Here is a 14,470-nt window from a genome sequence, read left to right as displayed (position 1 = left end):
GGCTGGCAGCAGCTTGAAACTCGTACGCCCAGACCTCTCCAGCATCAAAAGCCTGCCCGTCCTCGTGCAAGTGCTCTGCCCAGGCAGCTCCCAGACCTCACCTCCTCCAGCGCTGGGTCCGGAGATGGTTATCCAGGAGGGACCGTCGGGGAAGCATGGCTTGTTGCTGGGACCGTATACATTCAACCTGCCTAAATCACGGTTACAGAAAGAGACCATCTCCTTGAACTCCAAAGGCTTGTCTCTGAGCATGTATTCGCCCCTTCTTGCACCAGCCTTGGCGTGGCTACGTGGAGGTCTGGGCCAGAGAAGCTCTTCCAGTCGCACAGAGATATTGTTTTGGAGGGCCTCAACCCAGCTCACCGTGCTGACATGCGGATACTTGTGCCACCACAAGGAAAGGCATGGGGCAGGGAAGGAAACAAGCCAGGGGACGCAGGACTGCCTCTTCCAGCAGCAATACCGACTGAAAGCATATATCAAACCGTGGCCTCAGGCCATTCCTGTCTCAGGCCTTTGCTCCATTCAGTAAAAGGAAGGATTTGCAACTGCAAATATTCACATATCAGGATTTTTTCTAGTTTCTTTTGTGACTAGACTACTGAAGTTAGCCAAAATAAATGTATCCTGCAAAATCAAGCTTCCAGACTAAAGCCTCCTCTTATCTTGCTTTAGATGAGAATGTAAAGAAACATTGATGTATTGCAAAGCCATAGCTTTAACCACGTGCACCGACACTGTCCACAAACCATCGCAGCACCCAGAATTGTCATAATCAAAAGGAAAATACCACCACTACAATACAAAATAAATTGACCCCTGGCAATTTTCTAAGTCAATTTTGTGGCTTTTGACTTTCATAAGCCTGAAAACTGCTCGTCTGGTCCAAAACCAACAGAGAGACAGCTTCCTACTGTGGGAATACAGGCTCCATTATCTCGGTTATCCGCTAACAAAGCATAAGCAGCAGTAGAATATGAACTCTTCATTTATTACGCGCAGTTCTTTTCTGCAGCAGACTTGGAGCTTGGCAGGCCATATTTCCCTGGATGTCTAACGTGCACCTAGTCACAGCATCCAAACTCTGCGCAGGGTTAAATAAAAACAAACAGATCTGCTCCTCCCAAAAAACCAGTATAAAACTAAGATAACTCCTGAACATCACAAACATGAGAGCGGCAGGAAAAGCAGACAAAGGAACCAAACACACATTGCTTTATCCTGCAGCGATCACCAGGCTTCCAAGACTACCCGGGAGAAGGCAGTGTAAACCCCAGCACCCGCTTAACAAAAACTGCCCCAGGGTCTGGAATAAATGGTGTATCGGCCAGAGCATCTCCAGCAACTCCACTTATCTGAGCAAGGTTTATGGTTAGCAGGAAAGCAGAAATCTATCAACAAACCTGTTGTCACAGCTTCTGAATTTTCCCTCATTAATCATTCCTGACGTTCGCAGAGTTAGTTGTCTGGCACAACTCAGGCAGAACAGCAGAGAACTGCAAGCTTCAAGAAACCTCACGTAACATTCCCACTTGCACACCGACAAAGCCATTCGGGTTAGTGCCAGTCCTAAGTGCCTGCACCTCGTCCATCCCCACAAGGAGGAGATGCCGTCCTGCTGCCACCGGACCTGGGAGCAGCCCCACAGCCACCCGCTCCCCACCCCTCAGCCAGCACATGGGCTCTCTGTAACCACTTCGTGTCCCCTTTTCCAGGCAGTGCCAGCCAGGTCAGCCACGACTGAAGGTGAAGTTGTTTGTGCTCACTCCCTCCTTCGGCCCTGGGATGCTCAATGGGCAACCCGGAGAGGACCTGAGCAGAGGGCAGCCTCCAGCAACAGCCTCTTCTTCCTGGGTATTGCCGGCGTCTCTACAGCCTCAGCATCTTGCCTTAGTCTCTCTGCTGTACTCTCTTATCTGAGGCACAAAACAGTCTTGGGAAACGGGAGCTTTTGCTACGTGGAAGAAAAAAAAAAATTCTTAAGTCTAAGCTACCTCTGTCACAGACTCCTTGAACATATTAGTATGCAGCCTTCGTCTCTCAGAGCTTCCTTTCCTAAGCTGTAAGTTAGCAGGAATAATTATTTTCTCAAATCACTGCTTATTTACTTTGTTATTTGGGTTAGGGATCACTTCTGGCTGTTTCTACAAACACTATCAAATACACCACAGCCCAGGCTCACAGACAGGCTTTACACACCTACTATAATGCAATTTAACACACAGCATTTATCTCCAGCAAGATAATCAGGCTCAGTATCACATGAGACACAGAAAACTCTCCGGAACATGACAAGTTTCTAGATAGTCAAAAGTTCTCGATGTGGCTGAGAAAAAATGGGGGGAAAGGCACTGAGAATGCCACTGAAAAACCTGACTACTTGCTCTAGAAAATTTCAAAAGGGCTTCAGTCCTGAGAAGTGTGGGTCTCACCACCGTTGTCAGGTTCTGAGTCTGTTTTTTTCAGCCAGTCTCTCTCTGATAGCCAGAATTATTCCTCCTTTATCTGCATTTTTGTAAGAGGGCTCCAGGACAGATCTTAGAAGTCCATGCAATGTTGGCAGCAACTACACCCTATGAAAACCGGTGGCTGTCGTGTTACGTCAGTTAAAACAAAACAGCACAGGTCCCACCTCGTTCCACCCTGCAACCCCAGTCTCCACGGCCTGCACAGCGCTTGGCTAATATTTACTGGGGAAGCAGCCTGAGAAGACAGCCTTAGATCAACGCGCACCATAGACAGCAGAGGGCTACAGTTTGGGGGGTTTATTGAAACAGCTGCTAATGTAATTATTGTTCAGAATCTGTGGATTTATGCTGGCTATGAGGAGCCCTGCATGGCAAAGAGAGTAGAGAGGAAAAACATTTTTTCTTTTGTTTGTCTGACGAGAGATGAACTCTGGTTAGGAAAGGAGTTAAAAGCACAGACAAGTATTGCACGAAGCTCCTGTGGTTTGCAATAAAAATAAGGTTTATTTCCTGTATGGTTTAGCACACAGAGAGACTAAATTAACTGACAAGACTTAAAGTTTACAGCATTAATTGTTGTTTCACTGCCTTTATACTGCCAGGCATTTATTATCTTTACATAAAAAACTACTTTAAGAAGAAATATAATGAGACCTCAGGGATCCTACGCTAAATCCAGGTGCTTCTGATCTGTGTTACTTTCTATCTTCGAAGAACTCATATACCACAGACATTCTTTAGCAAAAGAGTCTTTTCGATGACTGCTATTCTAAAATTAAACCAAATAAATTTTTCAAGAGAAGAAAGCTTTTTTCCCTGAACTAAAATACCTAAATATCATAATACAAAGAAAGAGGGGATTAAGAGAAAAGCTATGGATTAAATACAAGTTTTCCTCCTCTTTCCAAAAAGAGTCAGGCTGTACTGAGATAGAACCGCAGGTCAGTACAGCCCCACCAAAGCACCGCGGAGACGAAAGATTTAGCAAACAACAGTCTGTACTGGCACCAGCTTTCTGACCGGTTAATCTGCCTGGGTAACATCTCAAGCACATATCAACCTGGGGGCCCCAGATCCCCTCTTTATTTTAGTGCAGACTTGGACAAAATATTGTAACTTCAGAAACTGTGTCTTTAATGGAGGGGAGAGGGGGAGATAAATAAAAAGCTCACAAGACTTGGCCACCTTGCAGTTTCTAATACTTTCAGTAGCTGAAGCAATACAGGAGTTGGCCAACTTCTGCTTGCAATAGCCAAGAAGGCCAACGCCTGGGAGCTCTCAAGAGGACTTCTCAGGAGACATCCTGAAGTCACTCTTCACAGGAATTTAAAAAAATGGAGCATTTTCCAACACAGTAAGGTCCTTCCCATCAACAAGTTATTCTCACCCACTGCACCACTGCAGCCTGAAGGGAAGTGCCACCTTCCACCCCGGACCAAGGGCACTAATCTGGATGCTGCCCACGCCTCGGTGGCAGGCACGGCCGCCGACAGAGCCACGACCTGGAGGCCACTCTGCAACCCCCCAGTATCTTCTCTAAGTTTTTTAGATCACTCTTGTCACCATGGTATCTGCTTTTTTTTTTTTTTTTTTTTTTAAAACCACAAGCTTCCTTCTGCCTCCATGCAAGCTAGCATCTGCACACCACAATCAGAAACTAAGACAAATACACACAGCATTTTATTTTTTAAAAGATTAAGTCCCCCAGCTGTTTATTTGCTGTAGGATGGAGATCTCCAGGCCTGGGCAAGCAGCCAAAATAGCTTCATTCCCCTGATGTTCTTCAGTCTCAGCCTAATTCTCGACGGCTGGCAGTGTGAGGTGATGGCTATCCTAATGCCTTCCAAGCTGCTAATTTTGGTCCCAAATCATTATATGGAAGACACAGCTGTCTGTCCAGCTGCTCCTCAGTTTATACAGGTGTAAATTCCTGGAAGGAACATTGCCCGAGATAGCTTTATGGACTTACTTTCATCTTTTCGCAGCATGAAAAACTCAAACCTCAGTCCTCTGCGGGTGAAACGGAGGCTTTCATGGCTACCTCCTGGTACATTTTAATGTGGTGAAAGGAAACAGAAATTTACAGAAAGATTGCTCGAGTACAAAGGTTTCATGGACTTAGCCACCAGAACCGTGAGACTTGCTTATCTGCATTACAGAGTGGAAAGGAATTTCCAGTTCTTAATCAGGATTATCAGGTCGCTAACAAGTTTGCAAAGCTGCCCCTTTTTACCTTTTTATTTCTACTCACATATATTTATTTCCTGCCTAGGGCAAAAAAAAAATCCTTTGTCTATTATCCATAAATCAGCTTCACTTGAATTTCACTTCTATCCGTGTCCACTGAGAAAGTTTTGGGATGTATTTTTAATTCATTCACTGAGCTATTCTGCTGCTCTCCCGTTCTGCCAGTTGCCCTGCAGCTGCTGCTCTGGCCGAGTGCAGCATGCACACAGGAATGATCTTGGATAAGTGGCATTAAGTATTTCCTTAGGAGTAAAATCTTGTCCTGCTGTAGTCCATGGCAAAACTCTCAGTGACATTAGCACAGCCAAAGGTTGATCCCATGAGGTGGATACAGATGTGCTGCTTAAACCTGCCTGGAAACCACTACTCTCATAAAAATGTGGTTTTATGTGAAAACTATTATTATTTTCCCCAAAGGCTGCCTGTTTTCTGTTTACATTGGGCTTTGCCAGTGTATTTTGACCTATGCCTAAGGCAGGAGGGGCTTCTGATACACCTGCCTTATTGCCTAGGTCTTAAACATGATGTATGCCAGCATCTGCTGTTCACGCTGCAAAATCATGTTGTTTTTGGAATCACCTGCTGTCCATATCACCAAATGCTGATGTTTCGTATGTAAGAAATGCTGAGATTGTGACCGGCGATGAGACGCATGAAGAGGAGCCATGTTCACTCCTGCAAGCTCTCAATCACATCTCCCTGTCCGCCCAAGAGCCCAGGAAAACAGAGTGACATTTCAGCTTCAATTAATGGAAACCCTTCCCCAGTCACACCCGAGCACAACGTCCAACCCAAACCTTGGACAGAGGGGATGTGTATCACCTGGCAGAGCTTGCTTCACGCTGACTCCCCCAGTTACTAACACCCCAATCCCGATCTGGATCCCACGGTGCATTTCATTATATGTAAAATAGAAGATCTAATGGCGAGTCTTCCCTATGCAAAGTCTTCCTCAATGTCCAAACCTTGAGATTTCAGCGTTTATCTCTCAACAGAAAGTTTTGAGCCTGCCAGCATCTACTGCATAACAAATAGCTTCGTACAACATTTCTTACAGCCTTGTCCTCAGCTCCTGAACTGAACTGCAGTTGTTCAGAAGGAAACCAAGAGGAGAATTATTATCAACTTCTGCTTCCCCCACCCCCCCCAGTTTCTAAGATACAGGGGACAAATATAATTAAAAGTTCCTCTCATATCTACAGTCTCTCACAGCATCTCAGAGTTTGCAAAGCAGAGAGAAGTAAGATTTCAGTCGCATTGGTATGTCTGAATATAAAACAGATACAGAATCTGTTTACATTTCAGAGGAAATTTCTAGTTACACCTAAATATCCAGAGCCTTCTAATACTTTTACAATTGCAGGCATTTGTAGTAACTACCAAATTAAAAACAAACCAACACATCCCAAACACACACATATATTCTTTATTCTTTTCCATCAAACATTTTTCCTGGACTACGTGTTCTTAAATTTTTAAATGCAAACGGTTAACATAATTTTGGGAGCAGAGCCAACTTCATCCAAGAACAGAAGAACAGCTTTATTGGGTTAGATCCAACACTTGCCTACCCCAATATCCTGTCTCCACCGGTCACAGATCCCAGGGAAGAGCATGCCAACAGATTGAGCGCAGAGGGCTACCCCACATTATACTTTCCCAGACTCCAATAATCCGCAGTTTTAAGTCAGAGGTGTAGTAATTATGTGTAATAGCCCTTAATAGATTTTCCCCTTAATTTGTCTCACTGCTTCCTGAGCCCATGCAATTTTTGCCATACATGATGTTCTCTGGCAGTGAGTTTCTCCATTAAACTACACGTTGTCAAACAAAGTGCATTTATCCTGAACCTGCCACCTGCTAGTCTCCCCCGGTTGTTGCATTAGGAAAAGTTATGAATAATCACGTCCTATTTGCTCTCCCATGCCCGACATGATTTTATCACTTTTCATACTTTCTCAGCTCTTTTTCAGCTGCAGAATTCTACCTCATTTGGTTATTCCTCGTACACTGTTAACTTCACCCTACCCAGTATCTTTTCTAACTTTTTAATATCGTTTAAAGACAACTGTTCCCGTCTGTTATAGATACAGATGCACCACAGATTTATACAGCGGTATTGTTTTTTTCCTTTGCTCTCTCCCACCCTGAAAACTCCTGACATTTTGTTTGCTTTTATGACCACTAATACGGTATCTTTGTAGAACTACCTAGCACAGCTCCAAGACCTCTCTGCTAAACAGTATCGGTTAGTTTAAACTTCACCCTTGCACAGGACGACGACTGTGTCTTCCCACTTTCCCGCCTGGAAAAGCTACAGCAGGCTGCTCTTACACTGTGCAACCTCACTTCACCAACAGCCTTGTCACCTCACTCTTTCTCCGGATTGCTTAGGGTACAGCACAGATCTCTCTAGGATCTCCTTGTGTCTTCTGCATATTGCAAAAGCTGCCTATATATTCCAAAGTCTTGATTGTTATATGGTTTCTATAACTGGTGTGTAATCAATTATATAAGCCAAAAAGAAATAAAAAATAAAAAAAATCCTGTCCTCTTATCCCACAGCGGCTTAGGTTTTTTATGAAAAAAAGATTTTTAACCTGGCCAAAGCTTGTCCAAAACTTTCTGGAAGTCCAGGGATTCAATATTAAGGGATCACCCTTATTCGTATGCTCAGCGGCTGCTCCACGTAAGTCAGCTGTGAGGCTTTCTTCTCCGACAGCGTATTGATTCTTCTCCCAGTTCTGTCTCTGTCCACGTGTCCACTGGGAAAGAGTCTAACACAGAATAACATCAATTTGTCCAGCACAGGAAGATAGCTTGTAGCTTCCAGATTTCCCCGAGATGCTTTTTTAAACCGCTGCTGCCTTTGGCTCCTTTCTTCACTCTGACACCACAGCAATTGAAACAATAGGTCCCTCGACAGGTAATAGTTAAAATTTTACGCTCGAGCACCTTTGGAATTTAAAGCAAGGCAGTATTCACGTATGGAAAAAGAGCCCCAATAAAACTAAACTTCAGACAGCTAATGAAAGAAATCAAATCACCACATCCACTTCTCACAGGGGAAACTAAGCCCAACAGGAAAAAGTTGTAAGTCAGGATGCGAAGACTACTTCAGCTGTATCCAGACAGCGTTAACTTTAGTCAGTCCACAGTTTGATATTAACCCTTCACACTTTCTTCTGGCGGCTTAAACCTCGGTCTCACTTTACTACCTTCTGAATTTCAGAAAACAGGCCTTAACAGTCAGCTGGAGGTGCTGTCCTGGAAAGGATGTGCTCCTGGATGGAGGCTTTTTTCTGAGACAAATAATAGTAGATAAGCGTTACAATTAAAACTCTTTCAGGCTTGATTAAATATCTGACTAACAGAAGTACTTTAAATTTAATCATAAACTGAAGGTCTCCCCTGAATATGGCTGGGGTTAAACAAATGTCATTACCACTGTATTTTCATGTTTGAGTAGAAACATTCTTGAATAGCATAATATTGATATAAGTTGTGGATTTGGTTCAGGTTTCCAGATCACTGATTAGTACCAGGAACTAAGATCAGCGGTTCCAAGGCAGCAGCTCAAGGGTTGGGGAGCACGAAGAACAGCTATGTAAGGCAGAGCTCATCTATCTCTGGCTACGACAATGACACATCCTTAGCTCTTCTTTTTATCATATAGGGGAATATTTTAGTCCTGTTTTGAGCTTGAACAGCTGAAATCTATCAATGTTTGTTTAGTTCCATTTGTCTCCTCTCTCCCCGATTCCTCCTCTTCTGGGAGAAATAAGAATAACCTTGCAGAGACTCTTGTTTTTGGCATCCTCTGCTCGTTACACGCATGCCAATTCACTGACTTCTATAGGAATTTTCTGAGTGTTACTTTAATGCCTCAGGACAAGAAAAGTTACTTGCTCAACTCTACAAATATTTATTAAAAAAGCACAAGCGCTTAGCACTGACATGACACTGTATGGATCGTATCTCGAGAAGTGCTGAGGTTCAGGGTTCAAGCAAAGCCAGTGCAAGCTGACGGCATTCAGCTTCTTCCCAAAGTCAGCCTTTTCTCCCCAAGCGGTGCATGAGAAAGACAGAATCCTGATGCGCCACCTCACAATAAACAGTCATACCTGCATATACAATCTACAGATATTCTCAGCAAAAAGCCTTTCCCAGCCTTAACTGTGGAGTATAATTTCCCGTCTTTCCCATGCTGTCAGAAAACTCTTTTTATTTAAGCACGGTAGAATGTTTTTTATTTTGATATATTAAAAACTATTGCAACAACTGCAGCCAATTTAATCTCTGGCTCTATTAAAAATTTTAATGTAATATTTTAAGAAAAATATTTGACTTATCTAGAGCTTGGAACAATGACTTTAAAAAAAAACAACCCACAAGGCAGATGGAACGCATCCTAGCTAACTGCCTCGCTAGATTCCCATTACATATTTTGTCTTCCACCCCGAGAGCTCTATTTCAGAACAATTCATACCATTTTATTGAGAGAGATTAAGTTTGGTTAACGCTGGGTATCCAAAAAAGTACTTCATGCATATTATGTTTACACAAGAGACGGGTTTAAAAATCAATACCAAGCCTACTAACAAATCAGTTCTCACCCACAGTATATAAACTGCATGACCTAAGTATCACAAATATATATACACACTTGTGAGATTGTTTTTAAAACTACAGATGCAGCTTATTTTCCCCATAATATGTGGTTTTACCTAAACTTGCACCATATTACAAGGCTATTTATAGAAGATTCATATCATTATCTCCTTCTCATATTAACTGCACTGACAGGCAGCGCCATGCGGACCAACGGAAGTCCATTAGCAGCTCCAGAACGTCTGCTGCCCCTGCTCGGGGCTTCCGGGACGACAAATGTGACCACATGCATCCGGGCTTCGACAACGCGTTTGCAACCTTGAACGCGACTGCAGAACAAAGCACACTTATTATACACACTGATAAAAACGCTGGATGCAAAGAACCGCCCTGCTGTAGCTGCATTTGCCCTCAGCGAGGCTCAGCACAGAGCCACCTCTTGCTACGGCCCTGCACCGCTGGGGCGTTCACACAGCAACGCGCCAGCCGCTCAGAAACCTCAAAGCGGCCAAACAACACAGAAACAGAAAGCACGCAGACTTGACTCATTTTGTCTTAGGATGGCGATATTTGCATTTATTGTGATAAGCAGAGGAAAAAGGCCCTAGAGGGATTTAAATGCAAAATATAAATTTTTTGTACAATCTCCATCTCTCCATGTATCACTTCAACTGGGATCGCTTCAGAAGGATGAAGCGGCTTCACCAGCCCTCCCAAAGCCCTCCCTGAGTTGCTGAACGAGGACAAGAGCCGATGGTTACAAGCAACTCTGCTCGTTTCCAGCCGCTCTTCTTCAAAGCTGTTCTCCCTCGGTTGCAGCCCGTAATGCTCTAGAAAGCACTTGCCACTGGCTATATATCCCCAGCAGCACCAGGAAGCGCTCCTGTGCCTGACGGGGTTATGCGGGGGAAAAGAAAAGACTAATTGCGAGCAAATGTTCGCTCTCCAGACCACAGGCCACTTTCCTCTTCATTTCCTGGTGGGTGGGGAGGAGAAGACCTAGGTCCTTTCCCAAGCAAGAAAACAATACAAGAAAAACATGAAACCACCCACATCCCTAACTTCGTGAATGAAAAAATAAACTAAAATTTCCTTTCCTCTCTAAAACCATCCCTAAACAGCGGTGAGTCCGATGTGTAACATGGGACTCTGACACCAATTCTGGAGATCATCTCTTATTTTTGCTGTGTCTGCAGTCGCAGTAGGAGGCGAGGAAGGAAAACCACCCACGCAGTCATCAAAACAAGCGAGGGGCGAGAGCTCAGAGAGACAGAAGCATGGGCTGGAGACCACAGACATGAAGTTCCTGGCTCCAAGGAGCAGGCTGGACACCAGGGATTCGATGCAGCAGTTTCCACGGCCCACAGTGCTGGCAGTGGCACGCGGGAGAGCTTAGCCCACCATCTCCAGCGCTGGCACTTCACTTCCATAGCCACAGCCTCCAGGTTTCATCCATACTCCTGGAGCTTGTGAGGGGACGTCGGATGAACGAACACAACTCTCTCAAAGTCCGTAGTCAAGACCGGTGCAGTTGTTGGCAACAAATGTACACTCGTAAGACTGAGAAGAATTTAAACAGCTGTCTCCTTTCAACATGAGATCAATAAAACTGGTAATCCAACTGCCTTCAGGAAGACACACACAAGTGCTTCTGGTGCTGCAGGAAAGCTGGGGCAATCTTTTACCCAAAAAACAACAAAATACCTAAATGCTAATGGAGTAAATCACAGACCGGACTCGTGCAATTCAGTTTCTTCCCTCCTTGTATCCTTTTTCTTCCAGGAGCAAGAGTCTAATTACTCTTTAGCCTCTCCTCCTTTCGTCTCTTCAAGGATTTGAATAGAAGTCTACAGTCAAATCACTCTCACAGCCTGCGCAGTCCCTGCTCGAGTCAACGCCTGGGTGCTTCCAAATGCGGCATTTGCGTCTGTCATTTTATGTTTGTAGCCTCCAACACTGTCTCATACTAAGTAACACCGTTCACTTCAACTGTATGTCATGTGGAAAGACTCCTGGACAGAAGCTACGCACGCATATTCCCACGTTTGGTGTCTACAGCTCACCTTCATAATTACAATCCCCCGTGCGTCCTTGCCCCAGCCCACGACTCACCAGCACAGCATTCACACTGAGAAAGATTAAAGAGAAAGGGCAACTTTCCATACAAGACTTCCAAACACAGCAAGAAACTGGTGCTGTAACTATTACATTATGATTTCTGGGGTGAAATTCAAATAGGAGGCCAGAGCAAGACTGCAATCATCATATTTTGGCTGAGTCCTTAATTATAAACTTCCGGCATACTCAGTTATCTCTGTTTATGAGAACCATGGCAATGAACCACCCCAAACCAAAGTCACCTTTACCTTTCCCATACAGAGCATAAAGCAAACCCCATGATTGAGTACAAATACAGGACTTTGCAACCAGTGAAACACACCAAAGATAACACTGAGCACCAACTCCCCGTGCTGCAAAGCCCGTCAAGGGGCAGCTCGGCAGTCACACTTCCCGCTGTAACACCCATGCCCAGACTCTGAATGACACATGTACACGGGAATTAAGTGAACTTCACCAGAAATCCCTTGAAACACACTTGTAAAACGTCTTTGGTTAGACATGAGCTTCATACGATATTTTTTCCTCACAGATACATACTACTGAATATAAACTTTATGGAGAACAGTGCCTTGGGGAAACATTTTATATACTATGATGTGGCAAATTACACTGCGTAACAAAGTATGACTTTGCCAATAAAAGACCACAAAATTTGGGCACCCTCCAAGACTTACAGCCCCAGGCTGTGAGGTGTGAAGCAATCTCAACCCCTTTTCCCTTCAGTGGGAGACAATGCTTTCCAGAGTCTCACAAAAGCTTCACCAACTTACAGAAACAGGGCAGTCGTTTTCTAGGAAGGAGGAGATTTTATACTTATTTCTGTCTTGCTTCTACTCAAGCAAATTAGCTTTTTAAAAACCAAAATAACACAGTGCTGGGCGTCACTGACAGTACAAAGCCGACTTAGCAGGAGTGAGAGCCCTTACAGGGCTGATGTTAGCCAGTTCAGTTACTTTGCTGGAAACAGCTTTGACTCTGTTCCACCTCTCTGTAGCAACCTCCTCTGATGTGGATTTTCCATTCCCGGAGTGGGTTATTTCAAATTCAGCACCCAGAAAGGCTCCTCTGGTCCTCCAAGCAAAGCCTGTCTCACCGTCGGCTTAAGACCCACAGAAACGACTCATTCCCGTCGAGCACATATCCCTCCAGATAGGTGCCTCTCTGTCTTACTTTCGGTTGAAACATCGATTAAAATTCTTACACTAGAAAGAAAACAGCCACCCGGTGAGGTACTCAGCTGATCCCTGCCAACAGAAACACCCTCCGTGTACTCAGTAAACTGAGAATGTGCAAGTCCTGCTCATTACCACAAGATTACTTGAGCTGCACTAGCTTTAGACACAGGCATGAGTGTGTGTGCGTATATATATATACACACACGTGCATCATAAAACTGGCAATTATGTGCATGTTACGCTCAAATTCCACAAAAACAGACTACGCCAACGCTATATTTAAATTCCACAGTCAAGGATGCACAAAGGAGCTAAAAGGCAGCAGTAAGTCAGAATCGAGCCTTGTAATGCATACAATCCACACAAGGACAAGACAGCATCGCAGAAACCACTAAGCTAGTAATTAAAAACCTAATTTAAAAACAGGAAAACAGTCAGGATTGAGATCAGTGGTTGCACCCCTGGAGCTTAGTATCACCACACAGACAGAAATCAATAACTGCCATTAAGAGGTCACTGATAAAAATCTATAGCAACTGAATCAGTCAACTTGAAACCTATTAACAGCTGTATTAGAAAGAAAGAATTACTTTCTCAATTTGCTAACGACCGCTTCTTTCCTTCCAGATGATCATTTTGTATAAAGCCAGCAGAAATCCCTTTGGACCCCCCTTATGAATGAAGTACTCGGGATTTCAAGACACTCTCCAGATCAGCATCAGATAATCATCTGCTTTTCACAGTCAGCATCAGCACATCGATGTCAGCATTGACATCAAGATTAACAAAAACGACACGGGAAGAGAGCGACAGCAGGGACACCCAAGGCACACACTCCCGTGCCATCTGCACTCCATCACTACAGGGCTCAGCCTCTGTCATTAGAGCTAAACGAGGGGTTACAGCATTGCAGCCATCAACGGCAAAGCTTACCAACGTGGTATTTTACCCGCTGAAGACCGTAGACCAGTGACTGCACTCAACCGGAGAAGCAGAATTCAGTGAGGGTTTTTTTTTTTTATCTTCTGTACATCACCATCCTCTGAAAGTTTGGGAACCTGCACCTAAAGTACACAGCCCAACAGTGACATGAAAGGTCACTACAGAGCCACAGCTTAGTCTCTTTATCTACTTGCAGCTAAAGTCACTGATCATTAACTGCAATAGCTGGCATTTTCTAAGTCTCTGGCATTTTGTAGTTCTCCAGCACATTCATACTAAGTGCTACGAAATCCCCTGGATTTTAGACTCAGAGCATCTTTCACACAGATCAAACAGAAATCGGGCGATCTTGAGGACACTACCACTCTGAGCTACATCTGAACCTGGGCACAAACCCCCGATATTTGTTTATTTTCCTTTTGAAAAACACAGTCTTCTGACCCAGCTCTGCCCACAGCGCACTGGGGCCATAAGAAGCGAAACCCAGTATTCCCACAAGGCAAGAAACCGCAGCTGCTCCGACAGTAGCCACACATGCCTGCCACCATTGATGATTCGATATAAGAGGAATAAACTCATCCAAACTGGATACTGACGTGATGGGTGACACAATTTAGAAATAAACTTCAAGAACGACAACAAAAAACCCCAACACTGTTGGCTTTGCCTTCCCGGCGCAGAACGAGGGGTGCGAAAGCGTGCCACCCACTCGGACCTGCTAAAGCCAGCCCGGCCGCGGGTGTGGGAGCGGCACACAGAACTCACAGAACAAGCTGCGAAATCACGAAGGAAATGACATTTTATTCTCGACGGCCAGCTGCAGCACACGCAGCTCCCTACAAGCGCTGGATGCTTCTCTCGGTCCGCCGAGGGGGGAGAAGCCCGGCTGCCCCAGCCTCTCCTCAC

The 14,470-nt window shown here is 44.6% G+C and overlaps 1 protein-coding gene across 1 annotated transcript in view; it reads right to left on the bottom strand.

The window, feature by feature from the left end:
- Nucleotides 1-14,470, bottom strand: part of SH3BGRL (SH3 domain binding glutamate rich protein like) — a 41,043-nt gene that overhangs the window by 22,505 nt on the left and 4,068 nt on the right. Inside the window, exon 2 of the mRNA XM_009288111.1 lies at nt 9,520-9,655. Coding sequence (XP_009286386.1) covers nt 9,520-9,655 — 136 coding nt within the window. The remainder of the gene's footprint in view (nt 1-9,519; nt 9,656-14,470) is intronic.

The sequence above is a fragment of the Aptenodytes forsteri genome, unplaced genomic scaffold (assembly GCF_000699145.1).
Source record: "Aptenodytes forsteri isolate BGI_AS27 unplaced genomic scaffold, ASM69914v1 Scaffold72, whole genome shotgun sequence".
Taxonomy (NCBI): domain Eukaryota; kingdom Metazoa; phylum Chordata; class Aves; order Sphenisciformes; family Spheniscidae; genus Aptenodytes; species Aptenodytes forsteri.
The sequence above is the reverse complement of the archived record's forward strand: the minus strand, read 5'-3'. Positions and strand labels throughout refer to the sequence as shown.